Source organism: Harmonia axyridis, chromosome 3 (assembly GCF_914767665.1).
Source record: "Harmonia axyridis chromosome 3, icHarAxyr1.1, whole genome shotgun sequence".
Taxonomy (NCBI): Eukaryota; Metazoa; Arthropoda; class Insecta; order Coleoptera; family Coccinellidae; genus Harmonia; species Harmonia axyridis.
Genome location: NC_059503.1, coordinates 1,382,594 through 1,405,955, shown reverse-complemented (window position 1 = coordinate 1,405,955; position 23,362 = coordinate 1,382,594). Strand labels below are relative to the sequence as shown.

Sequence of the window (23,362 nt, the reverse complement as noted above, 5' to 3'; positions counted from 1 at the left end):
CAAAAACAGAATTGAGCGCGAAATTCGAAAAGTATTTACCTAAAAATCTAACAATGTATCAGAAATAAGGAGTAGTCATTTAAGGAAGAAAATAATTCTAAAAAGATATTCCTTTTTCTTAATGAAAAGTTATTTCAATTATAGTTTTTACGAATTGAGATGTGTATATGTGTATATCATATTTCTTCTCCCACCTGTATCAGTTTATCATTGTTGAAAATACAGGATTGAGAGTAGTGAGGTGAGCAGTTCTCGAGCTAATTGGTAGAAATATTGAAAATACATCAAAATTAATTCATTTTGCAATGAATCTTTGGATATTATGTGAGTACACAATTTTTTTTCCAGTTTTCATTTCTAAATAGTGCATCTCAAAATCTGATCTGGGAATGAAGTTTACCTTTTTTTTACCTGATTGAAAAATTAAAAAAAAAAGGTCTTAGATTCAGCATACATATTTTTTATATGATATCGGTTATTTTTATTATAGATCCAATTAAAATATTGGAAAAATGTTTACCCTAAAAATCTATTCTAATAAATAAATAAATTTGATATTATTGAATTTTTCGTCATTCACATGATTTTGAATATCTTATTCAATGAAATTTTTTTTTAAATATCTTGGACCTCTCGACTATATGGACCCGGATATTCAAATCCTGTAATTCTTATTTTTCAAGCATGCAGTGAAAACTCGAAATTAAAATTATTTATATAAAATTTGCCGTGTTTTTAGATGTCATTAAAATTTCCAACTGATAGATAATAAAAAATCAAGTATATTTACGTAATCTATTTGTCTAATAGTTTTTTATTCTTCGGTGTATCCGTTAATAGACGGTGATTAAGCATCTTAATCAGATAATCACAATTCGTGGTAACAAGCAATTTGTCATGAAAAAAAACTATTGAATGTCACGAAATACAATTAAATTTATCTCACGTCTCAACTTCTAGGAACTCTATTGAATTCTCTTAAACGTCGAACTTCAACAATTCAATTGAATCTTCATTTGTTCGTCGTTTTATTAAATTTTCAGATACATCGATCAGTTAGATTGATTTTCAATTAATATTACGACTACTATAGTACCTAATTTGATGTTTTGACTGCAGTTTATGTGTTGGGGGCTAATTTCATCCAACTTTTCGCTGATTATGAATATTCAAGTATTGGAAAACATAACCAGAACATGAGACAAAAACGCCAATCTTCAGATAATAACGAAGTAAACAGTGAATTTCCATCCAATACACAAAATGTCAATCAAGAACCATGGAATTTTAATGACGATGAAGATGCTATCGTATTTGATGATGGTGAATAGTATATCATAATATCACATACAATTTAAAATTTTATTACCCATTTGCAGATGATTTTAATTTAAGAAGGACCTTTACAAGACAAGTTACCTTCGAACAGTTTAGTCAGACTTCACAAAATATCCAAGAAAATAGTCCCTCAACAGTTCCAACGATACTGATTCCAGCAGTAACTAGTAGAAGAGGTCCACGATGTGAAGAAACTTGTCCATCTACGACAGAGTACAATCCAGTTTGCGGAGACGACAATGTAACCTATCCGAATTTTGGAAAACTGCAATGTGCTGCTAGATGTGGTAGAAGTAACTTTTTGTACAGCTTGTTTGCCACAAAATTAATTTATTCGATATTATTTGTAGGTGTAAGTCTTCAGTTTAGGGGTGCATGCCTCACCCGACCTCGTGGAAGATGATTTTACCATATATTAATTACATCGATGAATTGGAAGAATCTAATATAAATAGCTTTTTGAAAAAATTTTGTTTACAATTATTTCATCTCTGTGATTTCACTGAAACTGAATTCTATGGTTATAATCATAGAATAACTGGTAAAGCTCATCATAGAAAATCATAGAACAATGTTATATTAGTTCTATGAACTAATATATTCATAGAATATATTTAAAATATCATAGAGTTTTACATTTATTCTATGATTATAACCATAGTTCTAGGAACTTATATAATCATAGAATATGTATAAAATTTCATAGAACTTTTTTAGTTATTCTATGATTATAACCATAGAATACTAAACTTTAATCTTTTCACTAACCACTATTAGGTCAAGGTCAATGTAGGTCAAATTTGCAAGTACGTTGGTTATAAAACTGTTATCACTTTATCAGTTAATAATAAGATTACCCCTGTTGTCGCAAATTTCCAGTAATTAGGCTCGCAGGTCACTTTATTTTTATTTTTTTTATTTGAATTATTTTCGCATTCGTGCTTTCGAAACACAACTTACAACGTAAGTTCGAATTGATTATAACAGGTGGTTGAATTAAATTATTCATCATGGTGAACGTAGCACTTTTATCGAAAAAAATGGTAGACAGCTTGAAGAGCAAGGAATTCAGGGAGTACCTGATGAGGCAAGTTCAAGCATTGCTCAAAAATTGTAAAATGAAAATATAAAAAAAAATTTCAGCACTCATTTCTGGGGTCCAATAGCAAATTGGGGTATACCTATTGCCGCTCTGGCTGATATCAACAAAGATCCTAAGTACATAAGTCCAAACATGACCTTTGGTAAGAAATTTGTACCCTAAAATTTTAGTTTTTCAATTTTTTTACTTTCAGCTCTGTGTGCCTACTCTTTAATGTTTATGAGGTTTGCTTGGAAGGTCAAGCCCCAAAATATGCTGTTATTTGCTTGCCATTTAACTAACGAAGCTGCACAGTTAACCCAGTTGGGACGTTATACATATTTCACTTATGTAGATCAACCACAATCTAGTGAAAATATACAACCAGCAAGGTGATAATTAATAGCCTTCTCTCGAATGAAATAATGAAAAATCACCTGTTGCCACAAAGTCCTATTCTAACTTTTGAACTGTTTTAGTACCTAAAAAAGGATAATGACCATTGGAATGTCTAGACAAATTGGAAATAATTAGAAACATACCCACGTCATGAACAATTCAGTCTAAACAGCAAATAATTTTTTTGCCTTCATATCAGTAATTTCATAATATTTTGGTGATATGGATTTTAATATAGGTAATTGTAAATAATTTTAGAAGTTGGAAGTAGCTATATTTTCAGTTTACTTCCTCTTTACATAAGCCCCAATGTACAGAAGATATATAGAGAAAAATATTTTTGTTGATTTTGATATTTTAAATAGGATTTGGAGGTTAAATATCAGGCAATACGATTTGTATTGTTTTTGACTGGAATATACATATATTTTTATTGTTTCATTCTGTTTTATTTTGAACCCGTCCCAATATTTTCGACTTTTTTTGTTTGTTCAAATTCGTATTCATTTAATTTTTTCAATAGAATTTCGCATTTACATTTCTGCTGTTTTCCTGGAACAAACTCAAAAGGAATTATTACAATTACAATAATTTAAGAATCAATGAAAAAAGATAAAAAGTTGAATGATTTAATAAATTCCTATAAACTCAGTACAATTTACATCAAGAATGACAAAGACAACAATTATTTCTTATAAAATATTTTCTGCTGATTAATTGTTCATTATAATAATATTATGCTGAACATTAATAATCATTTATAAAAATACAACCCATAAAGTAGCTCAAAAAATAACTATAAAATCAATTAAAAAGGACGGAAATATAGATATTCGATTTTAATATCTAACTTGGAAAACTTATCATTTTTAATCTCACACAGAATGAGTATGTAATCATGTTTAAAAAGTAATTCTTAAGAAGCAGCTTCATTGGTAGTCAAGATCATCCCTCTTATTATTATATAATAATGATAAAAAAATGTACAATCTTTTTTTTAAGTGATAAAAATGCAATAATAAGGTACGAATCATATCTACAACTGACATGATCAGTTTTCTAAACGTCAACCAATGTCTCAACGAAACAATATTTAAAAAATTATCAAATATAACTATAATTAAAATTCAGTACGGTAAATATTAAAAGAATTTCTCTTTTATAATGGACGGAGAATTAGAGAGTAAGTACCACGTTTAGGTACAAATATTGCATCCAAAACTAATTTATTGCTTATAAAATAAGTTTTCTAGAATCCTGATATGAGAGTTTCACAGAAGGCATTAGGTGAATGCTAGTTTTTTCTTGTCAACCCAGAGTTTAAGGTCCTTTGGTTCAACGTAGCATAAATTCAAAATTCGAACTATTTGTACTCGATGGACAACTAGAGTTTAAAATGCAGCGAACACAATCAATCGTGAAAAACTTTTCCATCTTCCGGTCAGTTAAAACCTTCTAACGCACATAATAATGGCAACCAATAACAAAACCATAATGAGATTCGACTCTAACCCGCTCGCACCTGCCAAACGACATTTGAACATGTCAAATCTGGTCTCGTTGTTGTCTACAAGATTACTGAACTCGGCTTCTACCAATTGGCCATCGTAATACGTGATGAGGTCTTCAAATGGATACTCGTAACCTTGTTTGCATTCACATTTGTAGCCTCCTGCTTCAAAACCTCTGCCGAGGATGGGTACGCACTGAAATGGAAAGTTAAAATTGGCAAACTACTCGGAAAGAAATTTCAATTCCTTGAAATTATTTTACACATAATTCAAACTAGTCACAAATATGAAAGTGAATTTTCTTCACTCAATACAAATTTGTTAACAATATGAAGAATAGTGAATTCATCAAATAAATGTTTAATGTTTTGTTAGAGATTATAAAAAATACAAGTGCTACTTACGTAAGAAGACTTTTGATCGCATTTGTTAGTATCCTTGAAAACATTAGGAACCCAATACTTATCAGTACACTGATTTATATCCAACTTCATCATATCCATTGTGACAGCTACAGCCCCCCTATTAATAAATAACAAATGTAATAGTTTATTTACAACAAAATTCTTTTATATCAAAAAATGATGAAAGAACTGTAGAACGATACTTACTTGAATTCCAGTCCAGCCTTCAGACTGTTCCAACCGAAGAACGGTGCTACATACTTGATCTTCCACATTGGCACTTTTCCATAACAATCGTAAAAGGGGGCGGTCCAAAGTCCATCGGTCAGTTTTGCACCCTGATAAGAATACGGGTAATGTTCATATTTAACAGTAGATTCGCCAGTCTCGTTGAAACGTATACGTATCTTCAAATTGAACTTTTCCAAGTTATCGAAATTTGTAGCCCATCTTTGTTTCAAGAACCTGAACCAGGGCTTGTTGAGATACACTTCATCTGCAAAGAAAAAGTTTGGTCGTTTTGACGATTCCACATTCCAAGAGTTAAACTTAGCTTCGAGGACAAGAAATAGTTCGAGTTTTGAAGATTCTATTCTTCAAACGGAGTTTTTATGCGTAAACCAGCAGAAATCGTCACGTAATGAAAAAGCGTTATGCCCACTAGTATATAGAGAGGAGCGATACCGTGATTTCTAGATCACGTTGTGAAACATGAACGTTACTTTATGATAACAGTGAAATTAAAGCGTGACGTCACTGTTCAGGTTGCTTGTTATTAATATTTGTATGAATCACCTAAACCTTAGTTCGTTTATCTTTGCAACTCGAATTGGTCATTCTTATCATTCAAAGCAAAATTAATGAAAAATTATTATGAAAACATCCATTTTTCTTACATTTTCAACTCGTTTCCTTATTTCAGATTTAGTTAGGAACGTAACAGAAGGATACCGATTTTTCAAATGTTTCCTCAAATTTGAAGAGGTGGTTTTGAAAGATAATTTCAACTTGCATAAATTATAAGTAGTATAATTTACATCAACTTTTGTGAAGAAAGCCCAAAGATTGCTGGTCTTTCGCCTGTTATTATTTTTTCGCCTATTATTATTATGTCTCTGACGTGTTTTCGTTTATTTTTTATGATACAGAGTACCATTTATTGCTTTGGTCGACAACTTGAATATAGAAAGAATTTCTTTGAGGTTGTTTATCAAAGATTAGCATAAAATTAGAATTTTATTGCCACCACCAATTATGCAGTAATTCAGTAGTTATTATTTGTTTGTAGCAAGTATTTATTGTTTAACTAGTCCTACAAAAATACTTCCTAAAGCAGGCGAAGTTGCCTACGATGCTGGGATTGTCATAAAAATATGGAATTATGTTAGTCGAAAAAGGTTCCGAAGCAATAAAAACATCAAGGCTGCCTTCATAATTTATGATTGCAACGGACGATGATATGCCCTGAAAAGATCTGTGAAATGTTCAAACTGTGATCCCGTCACGCTCTGTATTCGTTTTTCGGAACCGTGACGACCTGTGACATTCTGATATCAGTGATCAAATCACAGTTCGTGAAATATCGCTCTTCTCTCGTATAGGCAAACTCTTTATCTTTCTTCTAGTCTCTTTATATAGGGATTTTCAATAAGAGGCTTAGGAAACAATGCGAAAATCAAGTGAAGTACTGCTTAAAATCCAAGAAGGCTGGTTTCTTCAATAGTCGCCAAATTAACCTCATTTTTTTCCAAAAGTAAGTGTTTCTTGAGATCTTATTAGTATTACTCATGTACATGAAATAAATTCGTTGTTTTCATAGCGCTGCCCAAAAAGTATTATGAACAAAATAGAATATTGTTAAAAAGGTGTACAACTTTACAAATTAGGAAGAACGCAGGAGCCATCGGAACTAGAGAGCCAGAAAAAAATTCATTCAGTAAAATCCGGTGAAAGCTGATTGAGCCTGTAGAAGCTGTTTGGCGCAAATTATCGAATGATTGCAAAAACTAATTGGTAAGAACACAGTACCTGATTTATTCAACCTTGCCAGATCCTCCACCTTGAAGTTCCTGGTATTCAACTCGGTTTTGTAAGCATAAGGGGCAAACAGTGTCCTGTTGGTGAATTTATTCCTATTCCAGTAGGTACCAGCCGACCAGATTCTACTGTCGCCCATCACGATGGCCAGGGTCTCCCCAATCATCTGGTCCTCGGTCAGTGGCTTGTCCGCAACCCTCTTACCAGAAAACACCTCGTGGGGATCGGAAACTTGCAAGAAGGCACTGATGAAGTTTGCCAACCGCAAAGCCATCTTTGCCTCGTTCTGGAAGTACTCTTCGGCCCCAACCATGACTCCAGCATGCAGAATGAGGTCTTCCGGTTTGTATTTCTTGCATTTCTCTTTGTTCATGCCGTGAATGAAGTCCAGCACTCTGTGGATGTTCACGCGGGCTTGTCTTAGACTGTCAGGACCCTTTGATGAGTTCAGATATTCCCTATGTTGGTCTAGATAGTGGTTTCTTATATAAGGAGGGGCCTTCTCCCACTGAACTGGCATTTTTTGCACCCCTGCACGAAAATTAATTGATTAAAATCTAAACGGGACAAAACAATTTTTCAAGTTTGAACGTAGATATACATTCGGTTGATAGGTTGGTAGGCCTGTTGAGAACAAATGATATAAATTGTGAGGTTAGAAACAGGAGTATTTTTTATGCTTCAAGCAAAGGTTATATGCATATTTTCAAAAATTAATTTTCGTATTTAAAAAATGGTTTTTTGTTTCAATACAAACTTACATCCAATTTTCATACAATCAAAACCATTATAGTATTGCTCTTCAGTAGACCTTTCAATTATTTCTCCCAAGTATGGCGTCCTCATAATAAACGGCAAACGGTAACCTGGTTTACAACGACATTGATAACCACCTCTTCTAAATCCCCATCCATGAATGGGCTCACACTACAATCAACGAAAGAAATAAATCCTACTTCAATAAAACTAACCCAAAATGAGATTTTACCTCTGTGGTCTCTTTCTTGCATCTTGCAGTGTCTGCAAAGATATTATCCCCACTATTACCCATACTTTTTGGACACTGGTTTATATCTATCCTTTCAAAGTCCATTTCAACAACAGAAGCTGCCGTATAGCTGCAAAAACATAAATTCTAACCTCCCAAACTTCATTTGACAGAAAACATATGCACAAACGTTTTTGGAACCAACTTCACTTGGGTAATTAATAAATACTCACGTTGGATATTCAATATGTCTAAAACTGGTATGCCTTGGATAAATATCTGCAATTGGAACAACAGCGGCTACCAACCACCTATTTGATCGACCACAATCAAAATAAGGTCGGGTCCATTTTATAGGACCCGGTACTTCGTCCGAAGCAGGAGGTCCATGGAATGTAAAAGTTTCATTTGTATTGTTTGCATATCTTATCTCAACCTGATATGTGGTTTTAGTATCATGCCTCCTATCAACATTATCTGGCAACCACTTCTTATACCATTCATTTATTCTTCAAACAAAAATAATATTTGTAGCACACAAAGTTTTTCAAACGTATAATATTGAATTACCTGTAATAATCAGATGCATAATCCTTACTAGTATCCAAGGGAACAGCTCCTAAATCATGTACTGTGAAAGTATTCAGAGTAGATATTCTTTCAAGGTGTATAGGGTCATTGAAATCATCTAATCTATACGTCCTCGGAGCAAACCGTGGAAATGTTTTGTTGAAGAATCCACGATAAGATGGAGAATAAGAGCTATTTGGTGCAAAGTAGATTGCAGAAGCATTAACATGCATATTTGTGGATACATCTGCTACAGTGGATAAGAAATAATACATCATCCCTGGATCATAAGTGTCATTAATAGCTGGTCGAATGAATCTGCTTTGGAGTATGTAACTCCAAAAAAATGCTCGACTTAATGCCATATTATGTAAATGCAGTAGTTGGGTTCTGTTTGGAAATACTGGATTGATATTGACATCTTTAATATCAGGTAAATGTGAGACAGTTTCATTTGATAAGTACAACTCTCCTGTGTGTCTAATTTCGCAGTTGTATTTATTGACTTTTTCCATTTGTCTTGTGATTTCATCGAAGGAGTCTCTTGCCTGCCATTCATATTGACCTATGACTCCAAGAATAAATACACTTATGGTTAAAATTGTTGGTATAACTACACTTTTCCACATTTTGAATAAGAACACTTGTTCTTGTTTACATCTGAAATTCTTGGTTCTGTTTAAGTAAATTAGTATTGCTTAAGTCATAATATAATGTAACTATTAATATTGCATCCCTTGAAATGAGGAAGTAAAAAATAGAAAATGGGGATGAATCACAACAAATTTAGAGGTACCAACGAGAACACACCTACAATTTACAATAACCGTTTGACAAGCCTTTATCCACAACGGCTGTTGTCAACTTGTATGGTATTTCTTGCGAAGAAAGAAATTACAATAATCTCTATTAAAATTCCATCATTTTGCGATGAGATTAGTTGGATATTATAATTATTTCAGCGAAAGCAAGAGACTAGAGTATTTAAAATTCTGCTGAACTTCGAAATAACTAAAACAATACTATGATAATAAGAAAATTACACCTGTTCTGTTTCAATCTGACAACAATGCTATGACTCAAGGAGATGATTCAACAGGTTAAAATGGACTTGATGGATAATTAAAGACGCTATTAATTAATTATTCAACATTTAACTTTTCTGACCTATACTAATTTTTAAACGAATGACTGCTAAAGATTTGTCTTTCTTTCAAAAGATGAATCGTCTTAAATGACCCATTTAGAATTATGCGTCTTTCTTAGTTTCATTGAAAGAAAATATTGGAGAAGAAAACCCAATATTTCCGTAAAACAAATCCAGCCGGGTTTTTTCCGAAGTTGAGACAACTTGTCTCTGCTGCAGAACAGAACAGGTTGTCTCTTAGAACATTATATATATATATTCTAAGGGTAGTCTTTATTCTGATAAAAAAAAAAATTTTATTGATTTTTTTTGGATCTGAAACAGTAATACTTGTAGTACTTGTCTTTGCTTCGAAACCATAGAGAAAAAGAGAGATCTTTTGTCTCTGTCCAGAAAAAAAAATAGAGATATATTTTAGATTTTTAATTTCTTTTCGTCTTCGGAAGACCAATAATTTGTAAGAGCTAGTAGAAATTGATATCGATTATTATTAAATTTTCTCCTTAAAATATCTTGGTTATAAAATATTCAAGCAGGGCCGAAAAAAAATAAAACCACGAGCTGTTTGAATCACAGAATACTATTCTGTCATTAATATTCAGGTTATGTGATTTTAACCTATTAATCTGGTTCGATTTTTAATGTTTTCATATTCTGAAGTAATTCTATTTTCTAAAAATGTCCGGATCACTTATACCAACGAAAGCGTCCCTTTTGAAAGGGTTACAAAAAGTAGAAGAAGTAACCTTCGTGAGCCACAAATCAAAAAAGAAATCGGAGACTGTTCAAGAAAATCATGGCAAAGAAGAAAGTACTACAAACTACTTCAATATCAAGAAAGCTAAAAATGAAGTAATCAAATTCGCTTTGACAAATCTTGAAGGACAGGATAAACGAAAAGCTACGATGCAACTTGCTATCAAATTAGGTGGGTAAAAGAAATTATCTTTATATATGAAATAGTTTGGGTTTACAGTCAAGTCTTTTAAGTTACCACAGGATCTTATTCATGTGTTTTGAAGATAGGTTTGTGATTATTTTAAACATAACTATATGACTTTTCAGGAGCTAAACCACCAAGAAAGAAATTTAGGAACTACAAGACCGTGTTAGAAGAGAGGAAGAAAGAAAAGTTGAATGAAGAATCAAAAGCTTATTTGCAACAAATAGGAAAAAATTCTATTGGCGAGTCCATGACTAAGACTAACTTAGCTATGAAACATAAAAAGTTCAAGAAAAAACCCAAAGATATCTTAGATATTTATGGGAAAGTTAAAAAAGTTGTGGAAAAATGAAGTATGTGTACAGTTGACTTATTTATTAGTAAGTAAACTGAAGTGATAGTTGGGAAATATGCCTCAATTTACCTATTTATAAGGTATATGTAAATATTTTTGTAATTAAATTATTCTTTTCGATTATTCATTGTTTTATCATTGAAAATTTTTTAGGAAATTTATTCAAAAAAGTAATTTGTTAAAGTGGGTTTTCAGCAATGTATAGAAAATAAAAAAAAAGATATAGATTTAAATTTATTTAACAGAAAGATTACAATAACCTAAACAATAAAATGAAAACGATTCTTGTGACATGAGTTTTATAAAAATATATGATTATTGTACAAAGCCTCAATCTTACAAAAGAAGGAAATTTTCACCAACAACCAAGGTATGGGCGGAACTATGTACAAGATTCTAGAACCTACAGGAATCAAAGCGAATTATAATTATACAAAATATTAATTTTCAAGTCATTTGATTTTAAGGGATATAATTCAAAGCCTTTAAGCTCCCAAAATTTACAATTTGCCATTTATACATGGAAGAAAAATCGAGCATCTTCCAAGCACAATGTAAGAATAGAAGTCTAATTAGTCATGTAGTTAATGTTACAATTTCAAATGAAATACTAAAAGTTACCATTTTGTACAATCGATCTGAATCAAGATGTTTATTATGAATCAAGTGAAATAATACAGATCAGATTCAAAATATCTAAGTATCGCTTTTCCATAATTTAATCGTTTTGTCATTCTCTAGAGCTGCGGAAGCAATGATGTTCTCAGTTGGATGGCAGGTGGTGGAAAGCACAACATCTGAAAGAAAACCGACATGAAGTCAAGACATCCGGGAATGATATAAGCTTAGTACAAAATGCACACAAAAACATTAAATACTTTGCATAAAATGTAATTTTCACAATATTTCGATCTTTGTGTGTTTCTCCAACATAAAAAGATTGTTTCACTTTGTTATTATTATTATTTGTTATCTATAATGAATTTCCATGAGTAAGGATTTTCATAAAAAGGTAAGTCTGAAAGTATAATGAAAGATTGTAACATTGTAGTTTCCTATGAAATATTTTCAATTTGCTTGTCACATGATTGGAAACAAGGAGTTCCCAGTTTGATTTAGAATCGGTTATATACAATTTTATCGGTATTAATGAGTAACGATAAAGAACATTTCGAAGACCATTATGATGTTACGATAGTTTAAAAAGACTTTGTATATTTACCTGTGTGGCCTTGTAACTTTTGAACAATTTCCTTGGTTTGAAGATTCCATATATAGACCATATTGTCTTCTGAGCCACTTACAATCCACTTACCACCTGTTACGGAGAAGTTTGCAAAAATGCAGTATTTCTCATTTTTATGCCCTGAATAGGTTTTTAGGCATTTTCCTTTTGCATAATCCCATAGTTTCAGGGTGTTGTCTAATGTCGCTGCTAGAATATATTTTCCATTAGGAGAAAACTTGACAAAAGAGGCAGGTGGATTGTCATCATCTATTAAAGTCTTCAAACATTGGCCAGATGCAGTGTCCCAAATACGGCTGCAATAAATAAATTCAAGATCAAAAGTCACGATTGAAAACTTTGTGTACAAATCTAATTGAATTTTCTTACTCACCACAAGCCATCGTAGCTGCTACTAACTATTAGAGATCCATCTCTGTTGAAATGTACGGCACTAACAGGATCTGAATGGGCCGGCAGCGTTTTTAGGCACTTTCCTGTTCTCACATCCCAAATTCTGACAGATTCGTCGAAGGAACCAGAAACAATTAGGTTAGATTGTGGGTTGAAATTGCAACAAAAAACATAATTGCTGTGACCTTTGAGAGTTTTAAGACATTTCCCTGAGGATAATTCCCATATTTTTAATGTTTTGTCATCACTGGCAGATACTAAAAACAAAAATATAAAATTGATTTTTCAATTTATTCCCTCCATTTCTCTATTTACCTAAAAGTCTGCTATCACTAGACCAGGCAACGTCACTGATACCTAATTTGTGTCCAGAGATGGTTTTTTCAAATTTGCCATCATAAGCACCCCAAATTTTTATTAGTTTGTCAGCAGCTGGAATTGAAAAATTATTAGAGAAAAATAAATTGGCTGAAGTTTGGATAACCTACATGAACTTGCTAACCATTCTCCATTTGGACTGAATTTTACAGAAGAAACAGCTTTGGTGTGACCGGCTAATGTGAATTTCAATGTGTAAGATGGTTTCTACAAATAATATGTATTTAAAATAATTCAACGATTTAAATTGGGATAATATGTTATCATAACCTAAATCTGCAAGATAAATAATTACCATGCTACTACTCGTTTTATTTGTACCACTTGTTGGATTGACTGTATTAGAATTGGTATTAGCTGTAGTCTGCTGAATGCCCCCAGAATGGACTTGAGGTGCGGTGCCGCTTATAGGCATCATCCTATTAAAATAAACGATCAATTCCTTGAAAATTTTAAGGGATAGCGATCACTTACTTGTTAAATTAGAATAAACCTTCCTAAATAAGAGTTTGTAAATCCTAGCAGATATCCTATTATTCAATTTGGTTTTCAAATTAGTCCAGAAAAACAGATTGTTATTGATATAAATTCCATAAATTCAACAACACGCTTCTTCCATCATACTAAACCACAGAACAAAAATTATGACAAAATTGTGGAACAAATGACAGGTGACGAGCTGTCCTTCAGCCATGTTTAAAAAAAGAATTGTGATCCATTTTTTTATTCAAAAATCATATCCGGGTATCGGAAATTCCTTTCGAAATAAAAAAATATTTTCTGTAAAGTAAAAAGCGAATAAATTTGATTCTTCAGTGATGTTTTTTTGCTCACATTGAGTGCGCCTTCATAATTATTTAATTTTATTGGGACTTTTGAATGCTGCAGGGTAGTAATGAGAGAAAACCTCATTTTATTATTACTTCATCAGTCCTATCTAATAAACGAAAAGCTTGCTTCCTCTTTATAACTGACATATATGTACTTTCTATGGCTATGAAGCCTTTTTATGCGCCATGTAATGCTTGTTATGATGTCACTGATGGACTTTTCAAAAAAAATATAGACATTTACGTATTGGATAAGATTGTTGATCACAAGAAAAACAATAATTATTTGATTCAGAAACTCGATTAAAATTAAGAATACCAAATGAATCAATCATTTTGATATAATATAGTTTTTTTAATATATGAATTAGTCATAAAATTATTAAATTTTTTAGACCATCATTCTTATTGGTGATTGTGTTCACTTGAGAGCTCAATAGGTATAATCATAATATTTCAAGAAGAAAACAATGTCAGAATTGAGATTACTCAAATGTTCATTACCACGTCAATAATTTGGTAAACCTTTCGGCAATAGGTGAATTTATAGGAAATATGTATAATAAAAGTTTAATGAGACTTCTTGATGAAGGATATTTAATATAAATCAAATAATTTGACAACTTTGTGTCTAATCCTTCACAATAATATATCTGTATGAATAAACTGAATATATCATACAGATATATTATTGTGAAGGATTAGACACAAAGTTGTCAAATTATTTGATTTATAGGAAATATGTATGTTAAACATACAAAGTGAAAAGCAAAACTTTTTCAGATCTTCATTTTGACAATTTTATTTATTTCGAGTGTTTGTGGTTTTTTGTCTGAACTCACATTTCAAGGGGAGATTCGAGGTGTACCTAAATAAGCTGTTTAAGTTGTTTTTGGACTTGATAAACATTTGAAAATTTGTTCCTTCGATAAAAGTTCTGTCTAGAAATACTTTTGAAAAAGTTTAAATAACTACCGAACCAGGAGAATACAGGAAAGTTGAATTTATTTGTTTATATCACATATTATGATGTTGCAATTCTTGTATGCAATATGAGTTTTCCCACATTTTGCTATTACGAAATTTATCATCGTGATAATTTTTAGGAGATACACATATGTGGTCAAAAAACCGAGATAACAATATTGGAGTATATAAACACAAAGAACACAATGACACCTGAATTCTCATTATGTTTTCGATCAAGTTTTTTTGCATTCTTGGAGTGGCTAGTGTGTCAGTTCAAGCTATCGAATTTCAAATCAAAAATAATGAAGGTGGACAAGTGTGGATTGGTATTCAAGGAAATCCTGGCCATCAACATCTGAGAAATGGAGGATTTTCTCTTGGTCCTAGACAACAGGTAAAGAAATTATTTAACTCATTCTTTGGTCGAGACTTTACAAAGGTTGATCCTAAACCTTTGCTACTGCTGTTTAACCATATAAGATGAAAGCGATTCCACCATATTAAATATGCAAATTCATAGTGAACTTTTTATACTAATGAGTACCAAAATATTTTGTTAGTTAATGAATATAAGTACTTCTGAAGTTATCATACTCTTGGTTAGAGCATTTCTACTCTAAAGAAAATATAACGGAAAGAAATGTTGGCATTCCCAAGAAAACTGAGTTCATTATATGAGAACACACAGTTTCTGTCCAATTTGATGAGATTATATACCATGGAGAGCTTTTAATGAAACAAAATGACGAAGGAATAGGGAAATTATATGTCCTTAAAATGGTGGATGTGCCATAGAAAACTTCATAGAACTTTCCAATTTAACCTTTTCTTCATATTTCATTTAGGTCTCTGTTTATGCCCCTGACAACTGGGCTGGCCGTTTCTGGGCCAGGACCTTCTGCGATCCAAACACAAGACACTGCTTAACCGGAGACTGCGGAAACCGTTACGAATGTGCAGGAGCTGGTGGAAATCCCCCAGCCTCTCTGGCTGAGATCACTCTCAAAGGACACGAAGGTCTGGACTTCTACGACATTTCCCTCGTCGACGGTTTCAACTTGAAAGTATCGGTAAGTTTTTCTAAACGCCTCCTCAATCGGAGGTTGAATTGAGGTTATTTTTTGCAGATGGCGCCACTTGGAGGACAATCTGACGGTGGTCGCTACAGCTGCAAAAGGGCAGGGTGTGACAACCCTATCAACAACCATTGTCCAGGAGAATTACAGTTGAAGGGACCCAATAACTGGGTGATTGGTTGCAAGTCAGCTTGTCTTGCGTTCAACAGCGATCAGTACTGCTGTAGGGGGGCCCATGCGTTCCCTTGGACTTGCAGGGCGTCGGATTGGCCAAGGAACTACCCTGCTATGTTCAAGGGATGGTGCCCCGATGCCTACAGCTATGCTTACGATGATCACAAGAGTACTTTTACTTGTAGGAACGTACCAGTGTACAGGATTGAATTTGGAGGTTGAAGCTTGGATGAAGAAATTTTGCTGAGGATGAATAAATATAGACATTTCTTGTAAAATTTATTTTTGAACTCCTTCTTTACTAAAAAGTTTTTCAACTTGACATAAAAAAAGAGTATATTTTAAGAGAAATCAATGGATGTTTATTTTATTGTGAAGAACAAGGATACCATTAATGATGTAAAATGATATCAGCCAAATGGCCGCCACCATATCGTTTTCATGAAATTTTCCATCGCAAAAGCGCACATTTGCGGCTGTATGTCCTTGATAGCTTTAAGGTCTTGAATTTGAGCATTGGCATAGACCTTATCCCTCACGTGGCCTCAAAGAAAAAAGTCCAAAGGTTTTGAATCATGAGATCTAACACATAGACAATAATGAGAAATAACACATATACAGAAACATATGCACTGAGCATATCTTTCATGTGCTCTCTCGCAAAATCCAAACGCGCCCTTCGATGGGCTGGGGTAAGAGCTGGGCCTCTTGCAGCGACACGAGGCCTTAAATCATATTCTCTGAGGCGATTTCTTATTGTCTGAGTGCTAATTTGCACCCCATGAGTTTGCTCAAGCTGATTTTGAAGGAGGCGAGCGGTTGCAAACCGTTGTCTCAACGAAGAAACTCTCAAGTAACGTTCTTGAATGGCAGTTGTTACCCGTGGTCTACCCTGTTCTGGTCTTCGGACATTCATACCTGTCTCCCTGAATCGCTGCAACATTCTGGACACACCTGTATGGGAAACTCAAAACGTTTCTGCAATTCTTGTGTATGTCCAACCTTCTTCTCGCAAAACTACCGCTTGGGCACATTCCTCTTGGGTCAAATTGCGTGTTTCGCGTTGCATAGCGATCGAGTGTAGAAAATCAAACGAAAGAAAAACTATTGATCACTAGGATTGATCGAGAACAACTGATTTCAGAATGGAGCCAATACATTCAAAATCTGATAATCTCATCTTTTTTAATTCCTGCTGGGAAAAAACATCTGTATTGAAGAAAAACGTTGAAAGTGGATAACATATGCATGCATAATTCTGATGAAAATAATTATCATTGAGAACACCTTCAGTTGTAGAATAAATTTGAGATTTCCATAATGTGCGTTAATTTTTTTGCGCAGTGTATTTAAAGAAACAAGGACAAACATTTTGGAACATAATTTAATTGCTTATCAAGATCAAACAACAGATCAAACACCCTAAGCGAAAGATATTCTGTAGGTAGGCACGTTCTTGCAAGTGAAAGTACTCTTGTGGTCATCATAAGCGTAACTGTAGGCATCTGGACACCAATTCTTGAACTGTTGAGGATAGTTCCTAGGCCAGTCGGACGATCTGCATGTTTCGGGCTTATCATGAGCTCCTCTGCAGCAATATTGGTCGGTGTTGAAGGCCAAGCAGGCGGATTTGCATCCAACAACTATTCCTTGGCCATTTTTCTGCTGGAGTTCACCTGGACATCTACCGTTGATTTCAGTGTCGCATCCTGCTCTCTTGCAGCTGTACTGGCCACCATCACCTTGCCCACCCTGTGGAGCGATCTGTGAACAAAAAAAACAAGTTGTAATTTGTTTGGGAAAAAACGGGAAAGCTCTGACTTGGTGTGATTTTCATTTCAAGTTCATTATTTGGAATGAAACATCTTAACTTAAATACATTACGATTATCAATTATCAATAATATAAATGAAAAATACACATTAAAATGTTTTATTTTTTCGCATAAAAACAGGACCCAATTTGACAAAAAATGTTTGTCACAAATAATAATAATATAGTTTATTCTCGATAAACATTAATCACAGAGGCGTGAGCCTGTACGTGATTTTTAATACAACTTATAAAATTAACCATCGCCAATATAAAACATACAAACTTAATAATAATTCTAATGTGACAGGAGTAAAGCTTCATTTAGGATCTTACATAATGAATGGTTTTCATTCGAAAGAAGCCATTTCAGAATAATATTTTAAAAAATATATAACGATCTTTCATTATGGGTTGATAATTGAATTACAATATTCCCTTCCTCTTTCAATTACCCATTTCTCAATTCAGTTCTACGTTTTTTAGGATTTACCATCATTTTCAACTCTTTGGGAACCGCAGAGTATAATCGCGGAGCAAGATAACTGAAACTTCTTTGGCCAATACGTTTTTCTGCTCTTGGTGCAAAGCATCTGTCGGTCATATTTCTTGTGTCATAAGAGTATTCTCTTGGTTGGAATAGAACGAGGAATTCAAAAATAATTCTTACCGCTTGAAACTCGCCAAATGTTATTTGAGCTAAGGTTAATCACAGTAAATAAATTTACTCACAGACGCCCTTAGATTGAATCCATCGACTAGAGAGATATCGTAGTAATCAAGTCCACCGGCTCCCTTACAGGTAATCTCGACAAGGGTAGCTGGAGGTGCTCCACCAGCTCCATTACACTGAACTCTGTTACCACAATCACCAGTTTGGCAATGATTGGTGCCACCGTCACACCAACTTCTTCCCCAGAAACGCCCTGCCCAATTGTCTGGAGCATTTACATTGACCTGGAATTGAAAATTTATGTATAACATGGCGGATGCGCCAGTGGATTTGAACAAGCGTCGAGTAAGCTCATCCACCAAAACGATTAATCGCCAATTTTCTCACCTGAGCTCCTTGTGCGAGCTTAAAACCTCCACCGTTGAGGTGTGGATGTCCAGGGTTTCCTTGTATGCCTATCCATACCTCACCACCAGCATCATTTCTGATTTGGAAGTTGATTGCCTGAGTGCAGGCCAGCACTGTGACTGTGATGAAAATCGTACTCACCCACATTTCTATTATGAATGAAAACACTTGGATCTCCGCATCAGGTTTTATACCTAGGCGATTATTCCGAGGGACAAATTGTTTCGCGGTGTCTACGGTCTTGAGAGTTGATAAGCACGCAAATTAGTTGCAGGTCCCAATCTAGAATATTTCATATCGAGATTATGAATTGTAAATAGTTTTTTTTTTGAGTGTTTACATCATTGACGAATTGGTTCGAAATAGAAACAATCTTTGAGAGCTCACGCATTTGATTGTGATCTGGGAGTAAAAGGTCATAATTAATTTCTGGGAACCAATTGGAAACACTTCACTCAATAAAACTCCGAACTGACCAGAAAAAACGCATTTTTTTCTCGAAAATCATCAACATAATCTCCTTTAAGACTGATACATGTACTCCAATACCCTTCTCACGTTTTATTACCTCTTCTGTAGAAAAGTTCTTCTTTGCCTTCATAAGAGCCAAATTTCTTTCTCCCAAGCGTTTTTTCAGATCTGAAGAATAAATTGGGTAGTCAAGCAGTAGAAAGAGCAATTTGACCATGGTTTTCATGAATTTGTGACAAGGATATTGGTGAAAGATAATTTTTTCTTCTGCATTTGAAGACATTTTTCCTTAATTTGTCCACTCAATCAATCCAATAACGTTATTTTATATTCACTGTTGATGGTTTCCACCTTTGCCAAGATAGTCAATGGAAAATATATGTCAAAATACGGATGCCACAACCTTGCCAGCTGTTGTTTGAGATTTTGGAAGATTTGGATGGTTTTTACCGACTGTTTTCTATTCAGTTGACGCTCTCTTCAACTAAGTGTAGTGATGAATCCATATTTCATTCACTGTCAAAATAAGAGGCAAAAAATTGTGTTAATTTCGCTCGAACAGCTACAAACACTATTCGAAATCGACAACTAGTATACAAAATTCAAACTTCCAAAAAAAACTTTCAAGTATTTAAAAAAATATACAATTTCGCCAATGAAAATATGCGAGAAATATTGAACTTTGTCTTTCTACCACCAGTCTGGCAGTATTAAATCACAAATATCTTCAATGATGTTGGAGATATTGCAAAAAATGTTTTTTTCCTAACTTTAACGCCCTTTGTCTTGAAAGTAAAAAAAATAGAGATTTATCTGTGCAGGAAATTTGTTCTTATTTTCATTAGAACAAGCTGTCGAAAGACAAGTATCAAGTATTGATTTTTTCGTAGCTTTTTTGCTGATGAAATTGTCCGGTCCTGATGAGATTGGAGGTCATATGGGGATTTCTAAGTTAATCCTGAACCTGTTTATACATATAAAGTTTGACACTCAGTGGCGACTGCTTTTTTTTTTTTTTTTGAGGATGGGATTACCAACACTGAGCGTGAGGAAGACGCGAAAGAGAATTTGCATAGCTATATGAATTATTGCATAGAAGATGATAGGTTTTGTATTCCATTCGTGAATATTGAAGGCTAAAAACTTGAAACTTCTCTTGAGAAAATTATTCAAGAATATGAGTGTACAATACAATAAGGTGAAATATTCACATTTCCATTTGGGATATAGAAATAAACAAATTCCCACAATTTGCCCAATTATATGTATATAACTGCATGCATATACATAAATTTTAATGTTAAGAAGGTGTAGAACGCCATTATTTCAATTATTATCAGGAACAAAATAATAAGTGGAATCTCTTTAGGTTTGTTATGTCCATCAAGTGCATTTTTTCATTTCATCAACGTCTACTAAATATGATATATATTTCAAATGATTGTAACATTGTAGCATCATTTAAAATTTTTCCCATCGCTATTCTCTGGCAACTATTCTATTGACAAAATTAAAAAAGTAAATCGTTAAAAAATCAATTCTTGTTTCCCAAGAAATATTTCTGTAGAGGTAAAAGGTATTGAAATCGTGTACATTTAATGTTTGTATTTACTTACCTAGCTAAATTGCTATATCCTCGATTGATATCTAATTAGAACTAGTACACACCTGGAAACTGTTTTATGATTGATGTTTGTCAGATAAATAACAGACATATTTCCCATTCTTGGAAAAACCGGGAACACATATTTCTGAATATAAAATGTTTTTAGAATTTCCATTCATTATGAACATTTATGTTGCATTTTACTGACCATATTCAACAATGAATATTGTTTACAATTCAATAAATATTTCGGAATGGAGAATGTATCACGAAATATTCATTGTTTAACAATATTTTTAGGGACAAGGAATTTTTTTCTCAATAAATAATTCGAATTCATTCAAACATTTATTCTTTGTTATCTGACATTTACAATCACATCGATGTTTGATGAAAAATACATAAAAGTGCATACATCACAATGAAATCCACACATTTCAGTAAAAAAATTGAAAACCTTTAAAATCTCGATCTATTTCGGTGCGATTTTTCAAATTTATTTGCACTATCGGAATTTTTCCTTAATATATACAAGTAGACGAATTAAATTTTCGAACTATACTTACCTATAAATCAGTTTCTTCGATCGAACTACAATCTATAATAAAGCCTGCTTTACTTCATAAATCTGGCCCTCAATAACGTTGAGACCAATGTTGCAATATTGACATTGACATGACTGGAACAATAAGTCAATTTCCGTTTCAAATTTATCTTGAATAGAACGAATTTTCACATCGATTTCGGAGGAAAATTGAGATTCTCTAGCTGCAAAATATTTCCTTTAGAGAATAACACCCCCCCAAATACTTCGTTCTGACATTTTTAGGCTGGTTTCTGCCATCAAACCTCTTTCAAAACCTTAAGGCCTCATATTTGTTCATCCTTCACGTTTTTAGAGCCTCTGCTTTTTCTAGAAAAAGCTATGCTCGAATTGGTGTGGATTGAGACTGATCTTGGGGTATCTTTGCCAGATGATTGGCTGGTTCTTAGTGCCTTTTTCTTCACGCTGATGTACGTTGTGTAGGTGTTGTTACGGTTGATTTGGGCGCTGTCTGTAGGGTCGACCCCTGGAAAAAGAAATAATCTTTGTCATATGAGCAATAATAATATACCACGCCACTGGTATACCATTTTTTTTTCGTTTGTACCAAGTTTCGATGCTGTCAAAACATGTAACGGGTGTTTTTTTCGAGGTATATAACTTTAAGTTGGCATTACTGTTCAAGATGGCCACCGATTTAACAGCTGTCAAGTGATTTATTCTCAGTTTGGTTTGGCAATTCATCATGAGTAGACTAACGCCTGAACAATGCTTGCAAAAAGTGTAATTTCATTTCGAAAATAATGGTTCTGTGCGGAATACGTTTCGCGCACTACGTCCATTTTATTTTGTTTAGCGATGAAGCGCACTTCTGGTTGAATGGCTACGTCAACAAACAAAACTGCCGCATTTGGAGTGAAGCTAATCCTCAAGTGTATGTCGAAACACCGTTACATCCAGAAAAACTGATTGTTTGGTGCGATTTATGGGCTGGTGGAATCATTGATCCGTACTTCTTCAAAAACGATGATGGCCAGAACGTTACAGTCAATGGTGATCGGTATAGAGCCATGATTACTAACTTTTTCATTCCTGAATTGAACAACCAAGATGTCCAGGAGCTGTGGTTCCAACAAGACGCGCAACATGTCACACAGCTCGTGCCACAATCGATTTATTGAAAGACACGCTTGGTGACCGCCTAATTTCACGTTTTGGACCTGTGAATTGGCCTCCAAGATCTTGTGATTTAACACCTCTAGACTACTTTCTGTGGGGCTATGTAAAGTCATTGGTCTATGCGGATAAGCCACAAACCCTTGACCATTTGGAAGACAACATTCGCCGTGTTATTGCCGATATACGGCCACAAATGTTGGAAAAAGTCATCGAAAATTGGAGGTCCAGATTGGACTACATCCGAGCCAGCCGTTGCGGTCATATGCCAAAAATCATATTTAAAATGTAATGCCACAAGATTATCTTGCGGATAAATAAACTTCATGTCAATCGAATAATCCATCGTTGTTTTATTGTAATTTAAAGTTCTATAGCTCTAAAGAAAACACCCTTTAGTTAAGTCGGGATCTAGATATTGAAGGTAAAGTGACGCTACCTTTGTTGTTATTTGAAAAATGAATAAAAACGAGTTTCGTACCTATATCGATAAAACAGCGTTTTCTGCTGGAAAAAATTACTGTGCAAGCAAACCAATGGCTCGATAAGTGTTATTCAGACTCTGCTCCAACGACAACAACTGTTGAAAGGTGGTATGCTGACTTTAAACGTGACCGAAGAACCAGAGAAGAAGTTTTGGGGCTCATTAAGTGAAGTGATGAATTTGCCATCGCTATAGTCAACTTTAACGATAGGGTATTATTTAAAATTTTTCATATACTTTTTTTTCCATAATAATAATAATAATAATATAAACGGTATTGAAATGTATGAAGACAAATATTTGTTGGATGGTTACAACAAAAACAGAAAAAAAATACCAACGATGTTGT

At 33.6% G+C, this 23,362-nt stretch overlaps 8 protein-coding genes across 9 annotated transcripts in view; 4 read left to right on the top strand and 4 right to left on the bottom strand.

Annotated features, from left to right (window-relative positions):
* Window positions 1–20: 20 nt before the first annotated feature.
* On the top strand, window positions 21–1,819 carry LOC123676623. Its single transcript, XM_045612697.1, has 4 exons — window positions 21–324; window positions 1,120–1,323; window positions 1,380–1,631; window positions 1,689–1,819. Exons 1-4 carry the CDS (start codon window positions 306–308, stop codon window positions 1,739–1,741), a joined length of 528 nt encoding a protein of 175 aa, XP_045468653.1. The 5' UTR covers window positions 21–305; the 3' UTR covers window positions 1,742–1,819.
* Window positions 1,820–2,079: 260 nt separating this feature from the next.
* Window positions 2,080–3,257, top strand: LOC123676621 (mitochondrial pyruvate carrier 1). Its single transcript, XM_045612695.1, has 4 exons — window positions 2,080–2,425; window positions 2,482–2,582; window positions 2,634–2,811; window positions 2,899–3,257. The coding sequence occupies exons 1-4, from the start codon at window positions 2,349–2,351 to the stop codon at window positions 2,903–2,905; spliced, it is 363 nt and encodes a 120-aa protein (XP_045468651.1). The 5' UTR covers window positions 2,080–2,348; the 3' UTR covers window positions 2,906–3,257.
* Window positions 3,258–3,433: 176 nt separating this feature from the next.
* On the bottom strand, window positions 3,434–9,411 carry LOC123676616. The gene is made up of 8 exons (XM_045612689.1): window positions 8,329–9,411; window positions 7,992–8,267; window positions 7,759–7,888; window positions 7,532–7,697; window positions 6,762–7,301; window positions 4,941–5,229; window positions 4,734–4,851; window positions 3,434–4,524 (listed from the first exon to the last, which is right to left on the bottom strand). Exons 1-8 carry the CDS (start codon window positions 8,955–8,957, stop codon window positions 4,264–4,266), a joined length of 2,409 nt encoding a protein of 802 aa, XP_045468645.1. The 5' UTR covers window positions 8,958–9,411; the 3' UTR covers window positions 3,434–4,263.
* A 647-nt stretch (window positions 9,412–10,058) lies between these two features.
* Window positions 10,059–10,896, top strand: LOC123676620 (uncharacterized protein C1orf131). Its single transcript, XM_045612694.1, has 2 exons — window positions 10,059–10,403; window positions 10,541–10,896. The coding sequence occupies exons 1-2, from the start codon at window positions 10,154–10,156 to the stop codon at window positions 10,768–10,770; spliced, it is 480 nt and encodes a 159-aa protein (XP_045468650.1). The 5' UTR covers window positions 10,059–10,153; the 3' UTR covers window positions 10,771–10,896.
* Window positions 10,897–10,994: 98 nt separating this feature from the next.
* On the bottom strand, window positions 10,995–13,431 carry LOC123676617 (WD repeat-containing protein 5). Its single transcript, XM_045612690.1, has 7 exons — window positions 13,265–13,431; window positions 13,086–13,209; window positions 12,901–12,997; window positions 12,728–12,844; window positions 12,393–12,669; window positions 11,996–12,315; window positions 10,995–11,570 (listed from the first exon to the last, which is right to left on the bottom strand). Exons 2-7 carry the CDS (start codon window positions 13,206–13,208, stop codon window positions 11,470–11,472), a joined length of 1,035 nt encoding a protein of 344 aa, XP_045468646.1. The 5' UTR covers window position 13,209; window positions 13,265–13,431; the 3' UTR covers window positions 10,995–11,469.
* Window positions 13,432–14,796: 1,365 nt separating this feature from the next.
* On the top strand, window positions 14,797–16,194 carry LOC123676618 (pathogenesis-related protein 5-like). Its single transcript, XM_045612692.1, has 3 exons — window positions 14,797–14,983; window positions 15,435–15,659; window positions 15,717–16,194. Exons 1-3 carry the CDS (start codon window positions 14,813–14,815, stop codon window positions 16,059–16,061), a joined length of 741 nt encoding a protein of 246 aa, XP_045468648.1. The 5' UTR covers window positions 14,797–14,812; the 3' UTR covers window positions 16,062–16,194.
* Window positions 16,195–17,205: 1,011 nt separating this feature from the next.
* On the bottom strand, window positions 17,206–18,933 carry LOC123676619 (thaumatin-like protein 1b). Its single transcript, XM_045612693.1, has 3 exons — window positions 18,712–18,933; window positions 18,384–18,608; window positions 17,206–17,603 (listed from the first exon to the last, which is right to left on the bottom strand). The coding sequence occupies exons 1-3, from the start codon at window positions 18,877–18,879 to the stop codon at window positions 17,262–17,264; spliced, it is 735 nt and encodes a 244-aa protein (XP_045468649.1). The 5' UTR covers window positions 18,880–18,933; the 3' UTR covers window positions 17,206–17,261.
* Window positions 18,934–21,146: 2,213 nt separating this feature from the next.
* The window catches only part of LOC123676614 (RYamide receptor), a 47,244-nt gene continuing 45,028 nt past the window's right edge, over window positions 21,147–23,362 (bottom strand). The window contains exons 6-7 of one of the 2 annotated variants that reach the window (XM_045612688.1): window positions 21,631–21,879; window positions 21,147–21,577 (exon numbers count right to left, since the gene is read on the bottom strand). In XM_045612688.1, the coding sequence (XP_045468644.1) occupies window positions 21,680–21,879 (200 nt within the window). In that variant the 3' untranslated portion in view covers window positions 21,147–21,577; window positions 21,631–21,679. Of the gene's footprint in view, window positions 21,880–23,362 lie in introns of both variants that reach the window. The other variant, XM_045612687.1, reaches the window with a different exon arrangement.

What these genes read in the sequence shown, in the direction of transcription:
- LOC123676623 (XM_045612697.1), top strand. An exon ending in TGCTATCGTATTTGATGATG is followed by an intron (nt 1,324 to 1,379) that starts GTGAATAGTATA and finishes ACCCATTTGCAG; the next exon opens with ATGATTTTAATTTAAGAAGG. An exon ending in TGCTGCTAGATGTGGTAGAA is followed by an intron (nt 1,632 to 1,688) that starts GTAACTTTTTGT and finishes TATTATTTGTAG; the next exon opens with GTGTAAGTCTTCAGTTTAGG.
- LOC123676621 (XM_045612695.1), top strand. Translation starts at nt 2,349, where the DNA reads ATGGTGAACGTAGCACTTTTATCGAAAAAAATGGTAGACAGCTTGAAG. An exon ending in TTCAGGGAGTACCTGATGAG is followed by an intron (nt 2,426 to 2,481) that starts GCAAGTTCAAGC and finishes AAAAAATTTCAG; the next exon opens with CACTCATTTCTGGGGTCCAA. An exon ending in AAGTCCAAACATGACCTTTG is followed by an intron (nt 2,583 to 2,633) that starts GTAAGAAATTTG and finishes TTTTACTTTCAG; the next exon opens with CTCTGTGTGCCTACTCTTTA.
- LOC123676616 (XM_045612689.1), bottom strand. Translation starts at nt 8,957, where the DNA reads ATGTGGAAAAGTGTAGTTATACCAACAATTTTAACCATAAGTGTATTT. An exon ending in TATGCATCTGATTATTACAG is followed by an intron (nt 8,268 to 8,328) that starts GTAATTCAATAT and finishes TTTTGTTTGAAG; the next exon opens with AATAAATGAATGGTATAAGA. An exon ending in AGACATATTGAATATCCAAC is followed by an intron (nt 7,889 to 7,991) that starts GTGAGTATTTAT and finishes ATGTTTTTGCAG; the next exon opens with CTATACGGCAGCTTCTGTTG.
- LOC123676620 (XM_045612694.1), top strand. Translation starts at nt 10,154, where the DNA reads ATGTCCGGATCACTTATACCAACGAAAGCGTCCCTTTTGAAAGGGTTA. An exon ending in GCAACTTGCTATCAAATTAG is followed by an intron (nt 10,404 to 10,540) that starts GTGGGTAAAAGA and finishes ATGACTTTTCAG; the next exon opens with GAGCTAAACCACCAAGAAAG.
- LOC123676617 (XM_045612690.1), bottom strand. Translation starts at nt 13,208, where the DNA reads ATGATGCCTATAAGCGGCACCGCACCTCAAGTCCATTCTGGGGGCATT. An exon ending in ATAAAACGAGTAGTAGCATG is followed by an intron (nt 12,998 to 13,085) that starts GTAATTATTTAT and finishes TATTATTTGTAG; the next exon opens with AAACCATCTTACACATTGAA. An exon ending in TAGTGATAGCAGACTTTTAG is followed by an intron (nt 12,670 to 12,727) that starts GTAAATAGAGAA and finishes TTTTGTTTTTAG; the next exon opens with TATCTGCCAGTGATGACAAA.
- LOC123676618 (XM_045612692.1), top strand. Translation starts at nt 14,813, where the DNA reads ATGTTTTCGATCAAGTTTTTTTGCATTCTTGGAGTGGCTAGTGTGTCA. An exon ending in CTCTTGGTCCTAGACAACAG is followed by an intron (nt 14,984 to 15,434) that starts GTAAAGAAATTA and finishes TATTTCATTTAG; the next exon opens with GTCTCTGTTTATGCCCCTGA. An exon ending in GTTTCAACTTGAAAGTATCG is followed by an intron (nt 15,660 to 15,716) that starts GTAAGTTTTTCT and finishes TATTTTTTGCAG; the next exon opens with ATGGCGCCACTTGGAGGACA.
- LOC123676619 (XM_045612693.1), bottom strand. Translation starts at nt 18,879, where the DNA reads ATGTGGGTGAGTACGATTTTCATCACAGTCACAGTGCTGGCCTGCACT. An exon ending in AGCTCGCACAAGGAGCTCAG is followed by an intron (nt 18,609 to 18,711) that starts GTGAGAAAATTG and finishes TTTCAATTCCAG; the next exon opens with GTCAATGTAAATGCTCCAGA. An exon ending in GATTCAATCTAAGGGCGTCT is followed by an intron (nt 17,604 to 18,383) that starts GTGAGTAAATTT and finishes TTTTGTTCACAG; the next exon opens with ATCGCTCCACAGGGTGGGCA.